Raw genomic sequence first — 23,073 nt, 5'->3', positions numbered from 1 at the left:
GCCTCCTTTGCCTTTGCCTCTTGTTCTGCCTCTTTGTCACTGTCTCCTGCCATGCTCTCTACTCCCCGTGTCCTTTTGCCCGAGTCGTGCCTCCTATGTTGTCCCACACCAAGCCTGACCCTTGCTTATCCGGCCCCGAGCCTGCCCCATGCGTCCTGACCCGAGCTTACACCCGGCTGGACTGCTTGATACTTGGTGAAAGGGTATTTTGAGGTCATGTGCGTGAAGTGAGTTCATCATGAGTCAGTTGACCCGAGATTTTAACATAGGTCATAGATTAGAGATTGTGTGTGTGTGTGTGTGTGTGTGTGTGTGTGTGTGTGTGTGTGTGTGTGTGGTCAATCTATGCACGTGTAGCTGTATTCAGATGCTTTCATTTATGCTTCCACATACGTTTGTGTTGTGTGCATCTGAGCACTAGTACACGAGAGTATGTGGCGCTTGTGTATATGTGTGCCATTACATTTGAGAGCGAGAGTAAATATACATGGTCTTAGATGTGTAAGTGTGCGTTTGTGTGTTGATATATGCATTTGTGTTCATGGTAAGTACATGCGTGCATGAGCGTGGGCGGGTAGCATGCACATATCTCCTTTCCTAAGTGTGTATATGTATTTATATGTTCAATAGTATGTGGTTGATAGTGTATGTTCGGACTTGTATTCGAGTCTTGGTGTGTGTGTGTGTGTGTGTGTGTGTGTGTGTGTGTGTGCGTGTGTGTGTGTGTGTGTGTGTGTGTGTGTGTACTAACTATATGTTGCGGTGAAAGAGTTTTACACACGTTTTGCCCCGTCTCTTAACATTGTACATATGTTCCATGTCTTTACTCCTGCGTATGTTTGTATGTTTGCACACACACACACACACACACACACACACACACACACACACACACACACACACACCAGCCTAACGACGTTTGACTGTGAGTATGTGAGTTGCCGAATAGATTAATGTCGTTTCTTTTACTTATGTTTCAGAATAGAATGAACATCACTTGAGCGTGTGTTTGTAAGTAGGTAAATGTGTAAGTGTGTAGATGCTTATCTTTATCGGTATATGAAGGTACTCGTGGGAATTCATGTGCGAGCTTGTACGCGTTTTCTGTTGATGTGAAAACATGCAAATGATCAAATGTCTAGAAGTGTTTTTAATATAAGTGTTTATTCCCGTTTGATTGTGCCAGTGAATGTGTTTAGCAAGTACGTCCCCGTGGGTGTGGGCCGGTGTCACTCTGCCACCGGTAATACCATGTAAAAAAACTGCATTGTTTAAGTTTTTCCCTCCTAGTTTTTGGTTTAGTAATCCTACGTGACGTAAGACTGGCCTCACTTAGGGCTGCCTCTCTGTAACGCACAACGTCTAATCACGAACTCCAGACCCCACTCAGCACCGTCTGAGTATAACCATCCAACCTTCCTCACATAAAAGAAAACCCCCAGAACGCAACTCCTCACTTTCAAGCCACTAACTCCGAGCTGACAACCCGATTCCCCCTGACCTCAGTAACCCTCACGACCCAAACCTCAGACGAGACTATCGCAGGTTCCTCCTCCTTCTTCCTTCTCCTTCTCCTACCTTCTCCTCCTCCATCCTTCTCCTCCTTAGGGGTCAAGGGACGCACATTACACATCCGCTCACTTGTGCTCAGGCTTAGAGAGGCTGAAGAGTTACCGACAGTTCCTTCCACATACTAAGAGACAAGTTGACATGGAAGAAACAGTGACAAAAGTGACTCTCAGAGCACAACCTCCTTTCTTCTAATCATGTCTGGTGTCTGAACTCGCTCCAGCAACTGGGGGTGTAATGCAATATGACAATGTAGTTGTCTTTGACTAATTTTTTTCTGGTATAAATCTTCTGGAGGTTTGACATTTTGCGTGTTATTTTTTGATTGGATGTCTGTGTTTTAGTCCTGGCCTCTGCTGGGGGGTCTCTGGCTACATGTGGTACAACATCTACAACTCTCAAAGACCTATACAAACAGTCAAGCTTTCACGATGGTGAGGAGGGACAATGATAATTTTCCTTACACTATCGCCATCAACGCCAACGACACCATCAGTATTAATCATCACTTCTGTCACTATCACTGTAAGCCCCCTCCATCACCATCTCCATCACCCACGCCATCACCATCATCATCAACACTGTACGATACTACCACCAGGACTGCCGCCGCTGGCACCACCGTATGCCCAGCGGGGAACGTTGCCAACATGATGCGACCCACGTCACCGCCGCCGCCCTCCCTTCCCAGACATGAGAGAGCCGCATGGTCGTCAGGCACGACGTTCTTACCCGTGTGGAGCCACTGTCTTAGGACACCAACACACACAGGCCATTGTCTTGGGACACACACACACACACACACACACACACACACACACACACACACAGGCCATTGTCTTGGGATATCCACAGATACAGACACACACATACACAACCTATTATCTTGGGACACCCTCCCCCTACACACTCACAATCCATTCTCTTGAGACACCCACACACAGGCCACTGTCTTGGGACACTCACACACAGATCATTGTTTTGGGACTTCCACACACAGGTCATTGTCTTGGGACTCCCAGACACGTGCCAATAGTCGTGGGACCCTCTTGCTTACAGACGACCACACCCACGACAAATATTCGGTTGCATCACACGTAGTCAGCTGAAGAAGGTTTGGTGCGTCCACCGACGCTCTGGGAAATATGAACGAAAAAAGAAGGTCTCAGTACGAAGTTATGTTAAGGATCTTTGTTCACCTGCAGCCGTGACACAGTAACCGTTGTCTCCTGATGGAGGTACAGAGGAATATGTTATGCTTACTCAACTAATCCCCGGCAACCATGAAAAACTGGAGGTCTTTCCAGTCACCTTCACCGACTCTCACACTCTCACCCGCCACCTCACTCACCGGGCCCACTCCTACACACACTCATCAGTCCATACTCTCACCCACGTACATCACCTCACCCACGTACGTACATCCCTCATCCACGTACATCACCTCACCCACCCATAATTCATACACACCAAAAATCCCGAGCCATCAGTATCGTCTTCCTCTCGCACCTTCATCCAGATACATCCTGAATCACGACCTACCTTTCTGATACCTTACACACACACACACACACACACACACACACACACACACACACACACACACACACACACTTCACCTCTCACACAAGTATCACTTGAGATTCCCTCATTCTTCCCCCTCTGGAAACAACCAGCAGGCGGCCCTGGTGACCACCACACTACCACACCATCGTTCTCGTTCCTGACATTCCTCTTACCAGGCTCCACCTCTCCTCCCTTACCCTCCCCAACCCTCCCAGGTATTGTGGATCCCTTAATCTTTTTTTCGTATTTCTGGTTATTAGGAAGAGAGAAAAGAAGGGCTTAAGAAAGGAAGGTAAAGCGGAGAACCAAAAAGATAGTTTAGAGAGCAAAGTTATCTGGTGTAAGGCTACTGGAGTGTGTGAGAGATTTGTTGGACGTACACTTTTTTATGCGCAATGTACATAGCCAGGCACTCTGTGCGCGCGCGCGCGCGCGCGCGCGCGTGGTGTGTGTGTGTGTGTGTGTGTGTGTGTGTGTGTGTGTGTGTGTACTACTATTTGTGCGTTACTGGGAGAGAGTTTTACAAGTGTTGTCACATCTCCTAACCTTGAGTATGTGCGGTCTTTAATCTTATGTTTATACACACACACACACACGCACACCGGCCAAAGCTGTGTATATATATATATATATATATATATATATATATATATATATATATATATATATGTGTGTGTGTGTGTGTGTGTGTGTGTGTGTGTGTGTGTGTGTGTGTGTGTGTGTGTTTTTTCAGTTACGAGTTGAGTCATTCCACTTAACCACAACCTCTTGAGATCCCTGGCGACCTATACCAGTGTCTTACACCTACCATCACAGTTCCTACATTTCGTTTCCTAAACTGAGGAAGGAACTGAGAACTTCAGAGTCTCTGGGCAGAGCCCCGTCAGAGGTGAGGGAGGAGAAGCGCGAGACCACACCTGGACCGGCCGACGGCAGTGGACCTGTGCGCAATCTGCGGCGGAGGAAGTATGTGCACCAACCACTAACAGGCTCGTCAGTGGCCCATTGGATGAATACTGCGAAACCTAAGTACAGGTCATGAAGGTACTTGCTCAAGCTTCTCACATACTTGTATACGCCATTTACCTCACACGCCTCAAGAAGGGAGGTTATGGCTCTCTAATCTCATGCCGCACACGTAATCGGTCTGACCTCACTGGTCGAACGAGGAAACTGCTCTCAAATTAGCTCGGTGTGTGTACAAGTTGGTCACACTGCCAGACATCGTTAGATGTCATTCCATTAGAATAAGAATCTATGAGTTTGCTCATAAATACATGAATACAAGATCTGTCACTGTAAGAGATGTTTCGACGTAGAAGTTGCGAAAGAAAATATTTCAGGTATAAATTTCACAGTGGATAATGAAGGCAGGTATCGCAACGTTCAGTCCCACTTGGATATGAAGACATGCTTTAATAAAGGTGTTCTACTGTGGTTCAGGTCTTTGGCTCAGGGACGTATATTCTGTTTGCAGAAATAGCGGCAACGCGACCCAGCGACATCGTTGTCTTCGTCAGTACATAACTGCGTTTCATAATAGCTGATATCACGAGAGTGAATATATATATATATATATATATATATATATATATATATATATATATATATATATGCCTCCTTATTTCTAGCGTGTCATAGAAGGCGACTATAGGGGGTGGAAGCAAGGGGCTTGAACCTTTCCCTTTTTGTATTTCAGTTTCTACAATACGGAACAGAAAAAGGAGTCAAGCAGGGAGTGCTTATCCTCCTCGAAGGCTCAAATTGGTGTGTATGAATGTGTGTGGATGTAGCCAAAATAAGAAGAGAGGAGAGATAGATAGTATGTCTGAGGAAAGAAACTTGGATGTTCTGGCTGTGAGTGATACAAAGCTCCAGGGTAAAGGGGACGAATGGTTTGGAAATGTCTTAGGAGTAAAGCCAGGACAAAGCTGAGGAGTAGCACTACTTCTGAAGCAGGAGTTCTGGTGGTGTATCATAGAGTGTAAAGAATTAAATTCTAGATTGATGTTGATAAAACTGAAAGTATTATCAAGAGCTCTGTGATTACTTAGAGTTTATGCACATGGCCTTGAGAAAATCAGATCATGAGAGATATGTGTTTTGGGAGCAGCTGAGTGAGTATGCCAGCAGTTTTGATGTGAAAGATAGGGTATCAGTGATGGGTGATGTACATGCAAAGGTGAGAAATGGAGCATTTGAGTGTATAAGCGGTGAACATGAGGAATTCAGTGTTAGAAATGGAAACGGTGAAGAGCTTGTGGAGTTGTGAGATAAAAAGGGCTGGTGACTGGGAACACCTGGTTAAAAAAGGAGGATATACACCAGTATACGTATGTGAGTAGGAAAGATGGGCAAAGGGCATTATTGAATTATATACGAATTAACAGGCGAGTAAAAGAGAGACTTTAGGATGTAAATGTGTATAGAGAGGCAGCTGTTGGGATGTCATATCACCAACTTGTGAAGGCGAGGGTGAAGATTTGTGTATATCCCACTTTTTAAGCCAGGTATTCCCAGTCACTGCCTGTGGGGCCTGGCTGTAGATAGGGGATGTGGTTTCGGTGTATCACGCATGACAGTGAATGACAGTGGGTGAATGCGACTTTTCATATATATATATATATATATATATATATATATATATATATATATATAGTATATATATATATGCTATACTTTGTGTAGAACAAAGACATATATTTGAAGGGTAATCGTAACTGATTACAAGTTAAGGTGGAGGTCATCATCATAACAGGAACTAGCCGAAATATCCTGTGCTTGTGAAGGATATATTGTATAAGAAGATTTGCTGTGTATAGGATATCTTAGGTTCTATATGGACCATCCTGAGCATCATGTGTATCTGCAGTATCATGACTGTGACACAGAGGTTACGGATGAACTATCTTGTGGTGCTTTTTTATTTCCTCTTAATTCTTTTTTGATCATAAATGATGCAAATAACGAAGTGAATGATTCAAACTAGGATGATACAGGTTCCACTAAACTTGACGGCATCAAACACACACACACACACACACACACACACACACACACACACACACGTGCACGGGCCTCTCCCACTCCAAGCCGCCGCTGCCGCCTGTCTCGCGTATACAACTCCTCCCTCACTTTCACTGTTAGAGCTGGGGGTCCTCAGCGGAGTTCTGCCTCAGTCTTCACGAAGAGCCCACAGCTGCCACACACAGTTCCCGTGCAGCTCCTCCTGCTGCTGTTGTTGTTGCTTGCTCGCTTCCTCCTCACCCTGACAGACTCGCGACTCCAAGCTGCTCTGAGCGTGGTAGTTCATCATGGGGCGTGACACAGTCTGCCAAGTCTCGGAATTTGTAGATTGAAAATAGATTTTGACGCATCGCACAGAACATACTGAATGTAAAACGTTAATATAGTGTTTATCTATATACATATACACAGGTGTTTTTTCCGTGATTAATTCGAGTGTTTCATATATCACCTTGGTCATGACACGCCTGATCATCGTGTTGGTGTGGGCCAGCGCCGCTGCAGACCAGTTTCCCCTCTCGTTCTTTTCCTCCCTAGCGTCACCTGGGTCGCCACAGTATTCCCCGGCACCTACCACCTCTGTCCTACACTCACTCCCGCCACCTTCCCGCCCCACTCACCGCTTTGACCTGTCTCCCCATAATCCACACAGTCACGAAAGCCATGACCTGACGACTCTACCACCTCAACCACAACAACCGTTCAGGACCTCACCGAGGTGGGAAGAGGTGCCTGGTCGGTTCCAGACGTCTCTGGAACCCGTAGAGAACCCGCAGTTTGTCATCGGGAAAGAGAAGAAGACACAGGTGCAGGACACAGAAGCAACCACCTCCTCATCTTTCATATCCCCGCCAACAACTATCAAGTTCACTTTAGATGACGTTTCCAAATTTTTGAAACCACAACGTCTTACTCCACAGCTCGGCATTAAGTCAACAGGTAAAGTACATAAAGAGGATACTTTGTCACGTCCAAGAGAACCTCCTGTTGAAGAATTGTTTGGAGGAGATAAAGAAATAAAAACGACCTCATCGACTCTCAAGAAAACGCCTGAAAAACTGTTTATTCTAGAATCCAGTGAAGTTGAGGAGTCACCAACAACTCCACGGACCAGCACGTCCTTTGCGATAGCAGTAGGAGGGACCCGAGAGGAACCGTCTCTACACATAGTGGAGGGAGAAGATGAGAATTTCAAACCATCATTGTCTTTCCCTTTCCTCGAGGACTCAACCATTGAACCGGAAAACGTGGTTACTGTCGATGATAGAAGACGACACACGGTTGCCTCCTTCCTTCAGTCACAACCTATTCATTATATTGAACCAGAATCCAATGTTTTTCCGATAAAGACAATCAGAATAGAATCGGAGAAGTCTGCCAACGACTTTACTCACCAAAAGGCCCAAGGTAGCATACACTTAAGCAAGACCCCGGTGCCACAAATCATAATCCTCGGCGAGAAGAACGAGGGCTTTGAAGAACCTGCTCAGAATGATGAAACCTTCTCAGAGGAAGATAGGAGCTCTGACGAAGCTACTCAAACTGAAAAGTCTCTCTCTGAGGAAAATGAAAGCTCTGAAAAATCCCCCACGATTGAAAAAACCTACTCTGAGGGAAACGAGAGTTCCGAGAATGTATTTCAGAATGAAAACCCTCTTCATGAAGGACAGAACAGCTCTGAAAAAGTTTCACACACTGAAGAGCCTCTTGCCACGAGGAAAACGCTCCATTTTGATCAGGAATTTCTAGCTTTACTGAAGAGTTATAATTCAGATGAGAAAAAGGAGTTGAAGGTCGAGTCTTCCTCTGAAGTTAATCCTCTCTGGTTCAGTAAGGGTGAGGTTGGAGGAGCCTGGCTCTGGAAGGGAGGTGCGCGGTCTCCTTCGTCAAGTACTTTACCCGGAGTGGAGGCTGCAACGCAGACCTCTCCGCTGCAGAAGACCTTAGGTGGTGTGTTTATGGCATCACTCCGAGGCTTGACGTCCACCACTGCTAAAAGTGTGATCAGCGTGACGCCACCAGGCCTGCTAGGTGAGGGTCCTCGAGTAGTGTCTGTCGGGGAGGTGGGTGAGGTGCCCCACAGCTCTCGGGACCTGGCCAGCTCGGCGCCGCCGCTGTCTGCAGTTCTAAAACACGGCGTACAGAGCCTGAACGTTAGCGCCTGGGTGTCCGGCTGCCCTAAGTTGTACGGTAAAGTCCAGCTCAACTGTGCCACCGACACCGACGCTGTCGCAAACACCGCCATGGTGAGTAACGCATGTCGATTGTCGTGTTTGTTTAGAATACACAAGGAATCGTCCTTACTTGCTTCTAACTCAATCTGTAACAAATCCTGATTCTCACTCTCATTTTATCTATCTGTCTATGCATATATATATATATATACATATATCATCCCTTTGGATAGGGAGACAGAGTACTTCCCACGTATTTCCTGCGTGTCGTAACAGGCAACTAAAAGGGGTTTGAGAGGGTGACTGAAGTCTGTGGAAGTACTTTGTGACTTTAAAGGAGCCGTGGGTGTCCTATAATTGTACTGTAATTTCGCATTTATCTGCAGTTTGTACCATCGTTGTCGCCAAGTCTCTTACGTACTTTCTTGGCTGCTTCTCTTTGGTATGAACAGACTGGTTTAATTTTTTATCGTTTGTGCTGTTCTAAGGTGTATTCACTGTAGGGATATCATATATATTTTGACGTATCTTAGAGCGTGCGTGATTTTGAGGCGCGGAACGTTCGTATAAGCGAGGAGGTTAAGACAGGTATTACCACGGCCTTGATCAGGAGTAAATTTTGGATCTCTGGAAGGCGCCACAATCTATGTAGACTTATAAAGGCCACTTCTCCTTGTGCAGATCCCTTGTTGATATGATCTACCACACCACACTCCTCGATGTTACTGTGTGACCCAGGACCTTGCAGCTCAGTGTGTACTCTCTCTCGTGTTCGATGAACCTGAGTTGGGTAGGTGAGCAAGACGGCCTTGTGTGTTCCCGGTTCTGTTGCGTTAAATCAGAGTGGCGCTCCTCTGTCACGATCACTATTCACGGTCATTCTCCTTCCAATATTACTATCATTGTATATATATATATATATATATATATATATATATATGTTAGAAGCAGTGAAAAGTTTTTATCGAGGATGTAAGGCATGTGTACGTGTAGGAAGAGAGGAAAGTGATTGGTTCTCAGTGAATGTAGGTTTGCGGCAGGGGTGTGTGATGTCTCCATGGTTGTTTAATTTGTTTATGGATGGGGTTGTAAGGGAGGTAAATGCAAGAGTCCTGGAAAGAGGGGCAAGTATGAAGTCTGTTGGGGATGAGAGAGCTTGGGAAGTGAGTCAGTTGTTGTTCGCTGATGATACAGCGCTGGTGGCTGATTCATGTGAGAAACTGCAGAAGCTGGTGACTGAGTTTGGTAAAGTGTGTGGAAGAAGAAAGTTGAGAGTAAATGTGAATAAGAGCAAGGTTATTAGGTACAGTAGGGGTGAGGGTCAAGTCAATTGGGAGGTGAGTTTGAATGGAGAAAAACTGGAGGAAGTGAAGTGTTTTAGATATCTGGGAGTGGATCTGTCAGCGGATGGAACCATGGAAGCGGAAGTGGTTCATAGGGTGGGGGAGGGGGCGAAAATTTTGGGAGCCTTTAAAAATGTGTGGAAGTCGAGAACATTATCTCGGAAAGCAAAAATGGGTATGTTTGAGGGAATAGTGGTTCCAACAATGTTGTATGGTTGCGAGGCGTGGGATATGGATAGAGATGTGCGCAGGAGGATGGATGTGCTGGAAATGAGATGTTTGAGGACAATGTGTGGTGTGAGGTGGTTTGATCGAGTAAGTAACGTAAGGGTAAGAGAGATGTGTGGAAATAAAAAGAGCGTGGTTGAGAGAGCAGAAGAGGGTGTTTTGAAATGGTTTGGGCACATGGAGAGAATGAGTGAGGAGAGATTGACCAAGAGGATATATGTGTCGGAGGTGGAGGGAACAAGGAGAAGAGGGAGACCAAATTGGAGGTGGAAAGATGGAGTGAAAAAGATTTTGTGTGATCGGGGCCTGAACATGCAGGAGGGTGAAAGGAGGGCAAGAAATAGAGTGAATTGGAGTCATGTGGTATACAGGGGTTGACGTGCTGTCAGTGGATTGAAGCAAGGCATGTGAAGCGTCTGGGGTAAACCATGGAAAGCTGTGTAGGTATGTATATTTGCGTGTGTGGACGTGTGTATGTACATGTGTATGGGGGGGGGGGGTTGGGCCATTTCTTTCGTCTGTTTCCTTGCGCTACCTCGCAAACGCGGGAGACAGCGACAAAGTATAAAAAAAAAAAAAAAAAAAAATATATATATATATATATATATATATACATATATATGTGTGTATGTGTGTGTGTGTGTGTGTGTGTGTGTGTGTGTGTGTGTGTGTAAAACAATCTATTGTTCTTTACCTATTCGTACGTTACGAAGTGGCTGTAGTTTTGTACCATTCCTGAATTTTACCTTGAAATTTCTCTACTAAGAGCACTTACCTAATGTTTATCAGTCCACCTAGGCATGCATATCCACTGCTTAGCTTATACCATTCCTCCACTGCTCTGATGCAGCAGAAGTACTACTGAACATCAATACTTACATGCGATCGCCTAGCCTCTTTCAAGGAGGTGTTCGCTGTCGACATTGTAAAAGTGATTCAGTAGCTTGAAGGTTGTGCTCATGTAATCCCTGACTCTTCATTCTTCCATGGTGTGCAGATTTATTGTTTTTTAACATCTCCCTCTAATTCATCACGTTTTAGTTTTGGTAGCATCTTTGTAGCCCTCTTCCAGACCTTTCCCATCAGTCATCTTCGCTTTGTCATACTTGAGAACTTGTGAATGATTTCCTGTGAATTTTACTTATTCGTTTCCATTTTTGCACCTGTTAATGTATGTCTGTGATGTAGCTCATGTCTGCGTGTGTTGAGGTGAAATCCTTGCCTAAACAAATATATATGTATTTAGAATAGATCTAAAACTTTCTGTATCTATAATCATGTATTCACACGTACTATAGATATGCATCTGACGAGTGCAAGTAGACAACAATCTCTTCATAGTTACCAGAGAGACACACAAGCAAGGATATGAGCTAGTTGCTTACAGATGTCCATTTTGAGACATGTAAATGCCAGCCATCCAATATTCACAGCCAACAGACACACAGATAGACAGGCAAAAAGGAAAAGAAATCTCTTGTGGTCAGGCAGATGATATGTGACACACATAGGTAAACCACGGAGACTAACCACCACCCCGACCAACATGACAGAGGGAAGGACCTCAATGCTAGTTATTGTACGTCTTAAATGCACGAAGCATCCCTCGCTGACGCCAGATCTGCAGCAGCTGACAGCCTCCCTGAACACATGGGAGGAACATCCTGAGTCCTCACCTGTGAAAACTCACAACAAGTCGACATACCGGGTTACCTACCGGATGGCTCCGATGAAACAAGATAGAGTTGAGGGAGCTTTAGTTGTACACCTTCGACCTTCCACTGGATTTGATCATCGGTGAATATGAATGATGTAAGTCAGAAGCACCGGCTGTGAACCGCCCGTCAGTGTAATCTCTCCGGCCCACCACAGGCTAAGACGTTCAGCCATAATTACTGATCATTCTCACTGGTTGAGTGATGCTCTAGTTGTGCAAGTGGTCGTCGTGTGCCCCTCACCCCACTCCCTCCCCTCCCACTCCACCCTCACTCCCACACTCCTCTCTCCTTCCATGTCACCCTCCCAGTCCTCCCTCCCCTCCACCGCTACACTTGCCGCCACGTAACGACACGGGCGGGAGGAGCTCACCTCAGGGTCGCTGCTGTGTGGAGCCACCTCCACACCCGTGTATCCGGTGCTCCTGAGTCGAGTCGTCAACAAGACTAGCGAAGCTGTTCTCTATCAAGTAGAGATTCTTAGTCGCCTTGAAAGACTCGGAGGGCATACGTGCGCAGTAATTTTGTCCCAATATATATATATATATATATATATATATATATATATATATATATATATATATATATATATATATATATATATATACAGGGGACGACCGATAGGCTGAACCAGGGCATACGTAGGGGTCTGGGAAAAACCACCGGAAAGTCTGTGGGGTCTGGTTGTGGATATGAGGCTCTGGTTTCGGTGAGTTTTGCAAGAAGGCGCATGTGAGCGAATGGGCCCATGATCTTTTTTGTCCTTGGCGCTACTTCGCTATATATATATATATATATATATATATATATATATATATATATATATATATATATATATATATATATATATATATATCCTGCACATCGTAAAAGGTCTTACAGACGTCTTCCTCATATTCTTCTCAGCACACCAGGCACATGTTAACACTTAATTAGTCCGTCATTATTATTGCCAACCTATGTAGAACAGCTGGAAGATTTCTCAATACCCATAGCACACGGGTCTCTCGTTGTATTAATGATGCAACGCGCGTTCTTCACCTCAACATTCCTTAATATCTTGATATCATTCTAACAGTTTTGACAATCTCTCAGCCTTGTACTACTTCGTCATCGTCATTAACTTTGATGTTGTTTTGAGACATTTATCTTTTATGTACGACAAGTTAACAAACATAGTTCACCTACAACCATGGTGATGTATTGTTAATGTCTTCTCAGAACCAACTGATCATATCAGCACCATATTAACACTTTCTACATTTTTTATGATCTTTTCCTTGTACTCCGTCCGTGTAGATGAGGGCAGACAAGCCAGGTGACAGACTCACTATGTCTCCCGTCTCCTGACGGGTGTCGAGGAGGCTCCCAGCCATCATGACACTCACTCTACCTGTCTGGAATGTGTAGGGAGCTACACGAGAATCCTATTAAGATGTCCCTTATTGTGAGAGCTCGAAGACGATCGTCAGTAGAGAGTTTGGTTGTTTAGTTGGTCATTGGGCTGTAGGCTTGTAGACTGTCGGTCATATATATATATATATATATATATATATATATATATATATATATATATATATATATATATATATATATATATAAGGCGACTAAAAGAGGCGGGAGCAGGGGGGCTGGAAATCCTCCCTTCCTTTAATATTAACGAGTTTGTCTTCACCGACCTGCCCTCTAGCGGCTTCACTTACATCAGAGGAGCGCGACCTCGTTCTAATGTTGAGGTCTCTACCTGCAGCAGAAACCATGAAACCCTTGTTGGACGTCGTTTAAGTTTCTTTTGTTATAATTGTTGTTGATGTTTTCGATACATTTCAAGTCCTCGATTTATCTGTATCTTACACATTCCTGTTGTGCTGAACAGAATCTTTCGAGGTGTTGCTTCACAAGTCAACACTGTATGGTAAAAGACTGTATATCAAAGGTTTATTGAGAGGGTCATATATCAGTGTAATGATAACAACATTTCTCTGAATTTCTGTTTTCCAGCAAAATCTTTAGTACTAAAGAGTCTTCATTAATTTATATGGCATATTCTTTATATTTTTTTCGGTTCTCTGATAAGCTTGTTAACCTACCTTAACACACACACACACGCACACACACACACACGCTCACACACACACACACACACACACACACACACACACACACACACACACACACACACACGCTCACACACACACACACACACGCTCACACACACACACACACGCTCACACACACACACACACGCTCACACACACACACACACGCTCACACACACACACACACACACACACACACGCTCACACACACACACACACACACACACACACACACACACACGCTCACACACACACACACACACACACACACACACACACACACACACACACACACACACACACACACACACACACACACACACACACACACACACAAGATGGAACAATGGCAGGAGAAATGATTTATGATTATCAACCTTGGAAATGGGAAAGTCGTGAAGATGGAGAGGAGGAGTTGAGGAGTTGACCATACCAGACAAGCAGTATTTGTCTCAGCGTCAAGATGACCTTCAGGTGTACGGGCTGTATGATGGTTAGGAAGGTACACAAGTCGTACATTCTCTCTGACAAGCAACATGTTGCAAAAGACGGTGACTATCGCCTAAGGAACCAGAGAAACGTCTAAGAATCACAGTTCGTCACACGGAAATACTTTACACGACTAATATACTTTATATTGTGTAGATCTTACGTACATGGCATTACTTGAATATATGACTCTTCTCTCAACATACATCAATATGCAGATATAGATTCGTATTCCGGTTTTAGACGATCGGAAGTTTTAAGACTGACAACGTGTACCACCTGGACGACTCTCGTGCACCCATAGTGCTACACGTACCGTTATGGTAAGGGTACTGTTATGATACATGTACCGTTGTGGTATGGATACCGTTGTTGTACATGTACCGTTGTGGTGTGGGTACCGTTGTGGTACATGTACCATTGTGGTACGCGTTCCATTATTGCCAGCCATGGATTACATCACATCATGTGGATGAATAAACTTTAATGGCTCTACAGAATCAATAAGATTTTTCTTTTAATTTTCTCTGTCACGTATTTGTACGCTTGGTCTAGTGTAACGAGGTCACCTGCTGTTATCACAGAGGAGGCTCGTGTGCCTGGTACAGTGACAGAATGTGGTGACGCTATGGTGAAACAATACAGAAGTGATATTGATGTAAGGAATGATAATGACTGTATTGTGACAGCGTATGATTATGATGACAGAATATACTGTAGATCTTATAGTGACAGGTTGAGATGAGGTCACGATGAAAAAAGGAATATTGTAATGTTACAGGAAAAGAACAGGAGGTCGTTACGATGACGAAATACAGTGATAATTCCATACTGATGAAATATAGTGTTGATGTCAACACAGTGTTGTGATGTTAGAATAATAGGACGCGATGGTCAAGTTACGGAGGAAGAATATGGTTACAACCTCAGATGATGACAATTATAATGATGATCATGGTACTTCTACAGTTACTACAAACTACTACTACTTCGACTACTACTACTACTACTACTGACAATAATGAAAATGAAAATGGCAGCCAATATGGTTTTAAACCACAGCAAATATAGGACAAGGTATACAGGTTTCGTGTAACTCAAAAAAGAAAATATTGTAATCTAAAAGTGATAACCATGGTCGATACTTAGACTCATAAGCTACAGTGACTTGCTGCAGCTCACTGTAAAGAACTGATGTTATTTATGAGACGGTTGACCTCTTATGACGGTGCGTCCTGCATCTGGAAAGCAGCATGACGAGTGTTGCAGCCGTGGCCAGTGTGTGTGGGGAGAAGGCAACAGGTAGCGGTGTCCAGACTTAGCGAACTCTGCCTTACCAAACTTATCATACACGTATCTTTACGTCACTGGCTACATATCTGATGACTATGAAAAGTGTATCCTAGTTCCTTGGTTGATTACCTCCTAGAATAACCCTACATATACGTATCTAGATTTTATTCTACATATACGTATCTAGATTTATTTCCAGAATAACCCTACATATACGTATCTAGATTCATTTCAGTCTTTTACACACTGATCTTGTTTAAGCTCTTGGGTGGCATACTGGAGGTGCATATTCCAGTTGTATTCTGCTGTGTACGACTAACTAACGACCCTCGTGAGCACAAACTGCTTACCTCTATAGATGATGACCATTGCTTGAGCTGTCACACCGATCATATGGTCGTCATGATGGGTCAGATTTTGTAATGATATACATTCTTGATTACTTAATTGACAACAGGTGTAGAAGTATTGTGGTATCTATCGTGGGCAGATAGATACAACCAAATGTTGTATTTGCTTTTCTTGCCTCTTCTACAATCACGTCCAGAATTCGTTGTAACTGTGAGCTGCTCTGGCGACGCTAGGAATGGTAAGATGCCAACACATCTAGCAGCAGTAGACAGACTTCTCACTGTTATTCCCATTGATCATCGCCGGGAAAATAACTGTGGGATTCCATAGGTGATGTAGTTCAAGTCTGGTAATAGATTCTGATACATGACACGATGAACTGCATTCTCAGAGAAAGGTGTGGGTAAAGAGAAGTGAGGAATAGCTTCATAATGATGTAGCGATTGGATATTTCCTGATGACGCTATGATAGTAGAACACAAGGAAGATGTAAACAATGACAGAGGTGATTGTGACGATGTTTCTCTGACCGAAGATGGTGAAGATGCTAATGATATTGATAGACCCTCGACAAGAAGAGACCTAGACACGATATTGAGTAGACAAGGCAGCAAGGATGTTGTAAGAGGACCAGATGGAGGGAAGTGTGTTAAAGTTGTTGGCAACAGAGTGCCGTGGTCATGGTGATTAAGGCGTCGCAGTAGTCGTCAGGGTGGAAGCCAGGAAAGTCATGGAGGTCGTCATGAGTGTAGGGATGTCAGGGAAGTCTTCATGGTGACGTCACCACAGTCATAGAGGTCGTAGGGATCTCATAACATCAGATGATGTCAAGGTAGTCGCTATGGTGGCGGGGTGGTCATGCGTTCTGGTAATAATGGCATCATGTTTACTGGTGCACATTTCGACCGATAGCCGTCATGGTAGTAGGTTTATCATGGTTGTGTTCATGAGGGTGGAGGGGTAAGGTAGGTATGTCAGGTAATTGGCACATATGTATAACTGCCATGTGTCGTGTAAGACTTAATGAGGACAAGTGAAAACGCTGCGCATTGTAAAAGGGATGGCGGTAGGGAGGGTCAAGTGTGAGGCTGAACGAAGGAAAGAATGGTGAGGGAGAGCGTCGGTAACAGAGGCTGGGAAAGAGAGGGAAAAAATGATAGACAGATGGACAAGGGGAGTTCGTAGTGATAAGATGGAGAGAGAGAGAGAGAGAGAGAGAGAGAGAGAGAGAGAGAGAGAGAGAGAGAGAGAGAGAGAGAGAGGAAGGCATCGTAGAAGAAGTTGAAACGCAAGGGGACTTAGGTCTACTGTCGTTTAGGTTGGTGGCGGTGTTATGGTGGGGGGCCTGCGGTGATGGTGGTGACAGGGAGGGGAAGAGGGACTACAGGAAGGAGGTGTGGTGAAGGACGCGGGACGCAGGAGGAGGTGAGAGTGAGGAAAGAGAAGAGACAGCAAGGAGGTCGTGGGAGAAAGTTCGCGAGGCCAGACTCTTTACGACATAGCGAATAAATGAAGTGCAAAAGCTAGGACGCTGGGGGAGTTGAGACAAGTGTGTAGTCGGCAACTACACACACACACACACACACACACACACACACACACACACACACACAGATATACATTAGGAAATGCATTATTCACATGTAAATTGATCTAAACAAGTTCACCTCTGCGCGACAGAGAATCGAACCAGGATCATCGATGAATTGAATTGCTTTCATTCCTAAGCCGTGGACTAAGTGAGGCAGACACCTCGCTCACACTTGGGTCCCGTGAAAACTGTAAATCAGCACAAAAAACGCAACTGTAATGTCTGTACATCAGAACATGCAATGTTCATGTATAAATCAAATCTAAAATTCACCTGTGTGAGCCCGAGAATCGAACCCTGGCTAGTTCGGTCTGCCATTGTCTTAGGACTCGGGTGTGGGCGGGCTGTCCTACCTCCGTGGTCCAGTGTGAGTATGCGGACCTGCAACTACAGACGTAGGTTAGGAAAGGCAGCCAGCTCTTAGCTCATCGATGGTTTAGGGGAACAATGTGTCCGCCTACCAACCTTGATAACCCGGGTTCGATTCTAAAGTGCATTGAGTGAGTGAATATTTTTTTCTTTAATCTAATCCATTAACGTCTAATTCATAGATAACTACGTCAAGGTATGGTAAGCAGTTAACCAAGAAAAGTTAATGCGCCAAGTCGGAAGAAACTTTTACCGCCAATAGATACATCCATCATCTTTACAAGAGAAATTAGTGTTCATCAGCAGTAGAGTCCCTCATATAAGCACTGAAGAACAGCAGAGTAATCGTTTATTCATCAGATTAGATCGTAATTTCGATAGTTTGGCCATCAGCCAGTTTATTATTGCCCTATCAACCGAGCAGACGCTGCGCCATCTGAAGGGTTATAGCGGCACCATCGACCAGCCTGACCGACACTGGACAGTCGGACACAACACTTGTGCACTAGTGATCAGACAGAACATGTCTTGACAGCTCACCACTGCGCCATTAACCATGTTTATACTAACTACTACGCTATCAGTCTGTTGCATCGTTCACCATCATGCAAGTTGACGTTGTGATATCAGTGAAGGATAAGCTACACCATCAACCAGGCTCACACGGACTGCATAATCTGCTTGGGTGACGCTCTCCACCATTAGCCAGGACTGTTATCAATCAACGAGACCGAGACTACTCATCTCTTCGCCTGTTTCGGTAACATTGACCAAGACTGCACTGTACCATCAACCTTTAAGAATCCACATCAGACAGAGCATCATATCCTGCACCATCAGCCAGACTGACGGTCACACTATATGACATTAACTGGTAATGTTCCGTTCCCTTAACTTGTGTTACTCACTGTACGATCATTTCATGGTCACTCTAATGGGTACGTGGTTACAGTGGTCACTGTAACGCGTACGTGGTGTTACAGTGGTCACTGTAACGCGTACGTGGTGTTACAGTGGTCACTGTAACGCGTGCGTGGTGTTACAGTGATCACTGTCATGGGTGCGTGGTGTTACAGCAGTCACTGTAATGGGGAGTCGTGCGTGTCAGAACGAGGCAAGAGACGGGCTTGTTATGTGATTGCAGGGTAATGTCGGGTGTATGTAAGGTCACGTGTAATGTGATGATCTCAGATTACGATAATTTAGGGAATTTGATGTCAAAAATGGGATACAGAATGGCTGTATTGTCTGACAGACTGGGGGATGGAGGTGGGTGAGAGGGGGTTAACAATGGCAGGAAGTGGTGCGTCGGAGGTGAGGAGGAGGCACCGAGGAGAGGGAGGGAGACAGTCTTGGCTTGTGTGAGGAGACTGTCATGTGCACAAACGGTGAAGGTTTCTGGTGTGGGGTTGACTGCGAGGGTCATAGTAAGTTGTCTGAACATAGGTTGTAATTTTCTGGATATAAAGAATGGTTCACATGAATAATAAATGTATGCGTATCGTCTTGATTATCATGTGGCTGTAAGCTGGAGACGTGCATGGTTAAACAAAATACACAGAACATATACACCGGAGAAACTGGTGATGATGCACGGTGAAAAAGTGGCATCAGTATATAGTGATGTGGGGTATAATGATGTGTGGTGTGAAATAGTGTGAAATACTTTGAAATAAAAAAGAAATTGCTATAATTCTTGATGTGCGTGTAGCAGGAATATATGTAAATGAAGTATTGGTGATAAATGACGTTTAGAATTGTGTCAGTATGTGGCAAAATAAGGGGTTTATTCACATGATAAAGTATGGTTATCATCTGTAGAGAATAGCTTGTCACTATAGGTAAAGGATGCCATACGGCTCTGATGTCTATCATAGCAAGACTTCACGAAGCCTTTTCAGGTGAATAGGTAAATAAAAAGGGCTTTCTTTTAAGGCAGGTAGACAGACATAAACCCCATGGACTCTTCTGTCACACAAGACTTAGAAGAAAGAGATCAAACAGCTCCAATCCAGGGACTTGATGCTACTACACAAGTCATGATTTGGTTATGTGTATTTGTTAGAGCTTATACACTTGTACAGGGAAGCTAGCAATATATGACCCCCTATCCTCTGTTGAATTTCCCCGCTCAGTTAACGTCCCCCTCCCCTCCCCAGCCAACTCCCACCAGCCCCCTGTGTACGGCATGCCATCGAGCGCGTCAGTAATGTCCGGCTGATTGTAAATACACAGTTAGTCAAAAAGGCACCAGGGTAAGGGTTAGTTTCATTTGATCGTTTGGTTTTAAAGTTTTACATCCAGTTCTATTCTGTTTATGTTATTGTCTATTGTCCTTAATCGTCTCCTGCGCACAAATTGTATTCTAAACAAAGTTTATTAGCATATAATTCACAGGCTCATACCGCTGTTGATGGGTTGAGCAAATAATCTTTATCATTTTATACCTACTTGCCTCTCCTGTCTTAGCGAGGTAGCAAGAGAAACAAGCGAATACAGTCTTCACTATGGCACAAGTACTCTCTATATGTCATGCATAATGTTGTGAAGCCAGACCCCTCCGGAGTCCACAGTCAAGCCTCACAGACTATTGCGTAGCTCAGCTTGACCATAGTGAGGCACACTTGGTTCTGACGTAAGGTGCAGCCTCTGGCCAAGTGACCTTAGCCTGTTGATAGCCATCAAATCCAACAACAACCTACTGTAGTACCATTGTCTCAGGAGAAGGGGTAGATGAAAAGGCTCTTAAAAATCGTTATGGGTTTACTATTTCTCCTTGTATGTATCCGTTTTCCATCATAAAGGCTTATAAGTAATATATATATATATATATATATATATATATATATATATATATATATATATATATATATATATAACCCCTAAACACAGCTAAAAACATAATGGTAATATTTCCATTTATGATTATCTTTTTCCCCTTAATTTCTTTTCGTGTCTCATAGAAATAAGAATCAGTGATGATAGACTGTCCGATCCTTTCCTTTCTTTTGCTAACGAATCGTATTTCTTCACCAGTCGTTGATGTGGAAAAAGAAGTCGTTCTCGGAGGGTCGTCTGAAGGAGCAGGTGGTGGCTGAGGGCGACATTGTCAAGGTGGAGGACTCCCGCTTCTCCCTGCAGCGCCGCCTGGGCCACTACGACCTCGTCATCAAGGACTTCCGGCCCAAGGACTGCGGTACATACGAATGCGAGGCGCGAGCGGCCGACACTGTGGTGGCCTCCCAGCTCCTCCTGTTCACCTGTCTGTGACCTACTAACGTCCACCTCACGGCTCTCTTACCCACACTTGCCAGGCTGTTCACAGATGTGATTATGACGGCCTCCTTTGACCACATTTCTGTCATTCTCCTCCGTCATGTTCGTCTCATTTGATTTCCTTTCTTCAAGTGTTTCACATGACGAGATTGTGAGTCGTCGACTTACCGTAGTCTCTTCATCTTAAGTCTAGATCTGTTGTTGTTTATCACTTATATGATTACTTTCATGATATGTAAAACTTGATTTTGCATTCACTTCCCTGTAGCTACAGCCACAAGTCCATCAACACAGAACTCCTAACACTACTAATCGATAGAACACAAACATCACATTCGGGGGCGTCGCCCACCAGGGCCGTCTAATCGCTACTCGATTGGCTTTTTGGGCGAAAAATGTAACCCAAAGTGACCTAAATCTGATGGTATGTTGCGTCAGACCATACACGAAAACCTTCACATCCTTACGTAACAGGTGCGGTAAGTGAGATGTGTATCATCACTCCACCTTGTCTCATTTTCTTTATTCATTTATTTTCCTGGCGGTGGGACGCCTCATAAAGGCGTTCTCTCATTTCTTACCTCATTGAATCAGTATACAAAACGCTTCACATTAAGGCAATCTCGTCTGATTCCTTGAAGAATAACCACCCGATGCTTTTCCTCGTGTTTCTCCTTTGTGTTGACTCGCAACTGTCTGTAATCATTCATCATTATCACGCACTCGCCGCATCTGAGACTCTTCTGACTCTCACCCTCCAAAATTTAAGGGACGACATGTCTGGTGGAGGTATAGGCAAATATATCATGTCCTCAGTACAATATAACCCCGCGGTAAAGGCGTCTACAAATATCCTGACACACTTTAGTTTCATGATACAGGAGCTTAAGCTTATATGAAATCATCCATTACTGAACTTACTATTTCAGATGAGTTTATTTATTGTATATTATTTCTTATATGGTTTACGGTTCTGTAATATATATATATATATATATATATATATATATATATATATATATATATATATATATATATATATATATATTCCTATGAGTCCATGGGGAAAATGAAACACGAAAAGTTCCCAAGTGCACTTTCGTGTAATAATCACATCATCAGGGGAGACACAAGAGAGAAATATAACAGTCAGTTGATATACATCGAAGAGACGAAGCTAGGACGCCATTTGGTAAACATGTGATTGTCTAAAGCATGTTTTGGACAATCATATGTTTACCAAATGGCGTCCTAGCTTCGTCTCTTCGATGTATATCAACTGACTTTTATATTTCTCTCTTGTGTCTCCCCTGATGGTGTGATTATTACACGAAAGTGCACTTGGGAACTTTTCGTGTTTCATTTTCCCCGTGGACTCATAGGAATATCTTGATCACGCGCAAAATTGTGATCCTTTCCAATACATATGTATATATATATATATATATGTATATATATATATATATATATATATATATATATATATATATATATATATATATATTCTCATAAAGTGTATATATTTGTCTGTAGAATGTAGAGTGTTTCTTCGCATCTTTATAAAATTCTAAGTTCAGAGTACATACCTGTGATATCACCAAGTTAAGACTCTAAGAAATTCCAAATTTCTGTTTCCTTAATGACCTCTGCAAGTTGCAGCACTGTACCTTCTCAAATGTTTCTTTTCACTTGTATAACAAAAGATTGCTCTTTTCGTTTTAATGCCACTTCAGTTGAAGAGCTTGTTAGAATATATATTCTCGATATATAAAGTTTGACCTAATTGTCTAATTTCATTACCACTGGTTACATTGATTAAAGGATTTTTTCTTTTTTTTGTTCGTAGAGACAATATCCACTTCTTCAGGTGCCAGTCCTTAATACAGTTATTTAGATCTCAACATCACGCTTGGTTCCCGCCGTACAAAACCGGTCTTTCTAGGCCAAGCACCGTCTACTGCGTCTGGTCGTAAACCTTGTAAG

At 43.7% G+C, this 23,073-nt stretch overlaps 1 protein-coding gene across 2 annotated transcripts; it reads left to right on the top strand.

Moving 5' to 3' along the window:
- Window positions 1-6,333: 6,333 nt before the first annotated feature.
- Window positions 6,334-22,132, top strand: LOC139767304 (uncharacterized). 2 transcript variants are annotated; one of them, XM_071696545.1, is made up of 2 exons: window positions 6,334-8,408; window positions 20,851-22,132. In XM_071696545.1, the coding sequence occupies exons 1-2, from the start codon at window positions 6,621-6,623 to the stop codon at window positions 21,082-21,084; spliced, it is 2,022 nt and encodes a 673-aa protein (XP_071552646.1). In that variant the 5' UTR covers window positions 6,334-6,620; the 3' UTR covers window positions 21,085-22,132. The 2 variants fall into 2 exon arrangements, 1 of the variants encoding a protein (XP_071552646.1); XR_011717036.1 differs by lacking the exon at window positions 6,334-8,408 and adding an exon at window positions 17,828-18,688 and having other exon boundaries at window positions 20,851-20,989.
- Window positions 22,133-23,073: the final 941 nt, after the last annotated feature.

This window comes from Panulirus ornatus, chromosome 4 (assembly GCF_036320965.1).
Source record: "Panulirus ornatus isolate Po-2019 chromosome 4, ASM3632096v1, whole genome shotgun sequence".
Taxonomy (NCBI): Eukaryota; Metazoa; Arthropoda; class Malacostraca; order Decapoda; family Palinuridae; genus Panulirus; species Panulirus ornatus.
The sequence above is the reverse complement of the archived record's forward strand: the minus strand, read 5'-3'. Positions and strand labels throughout refer to the sequence as shown.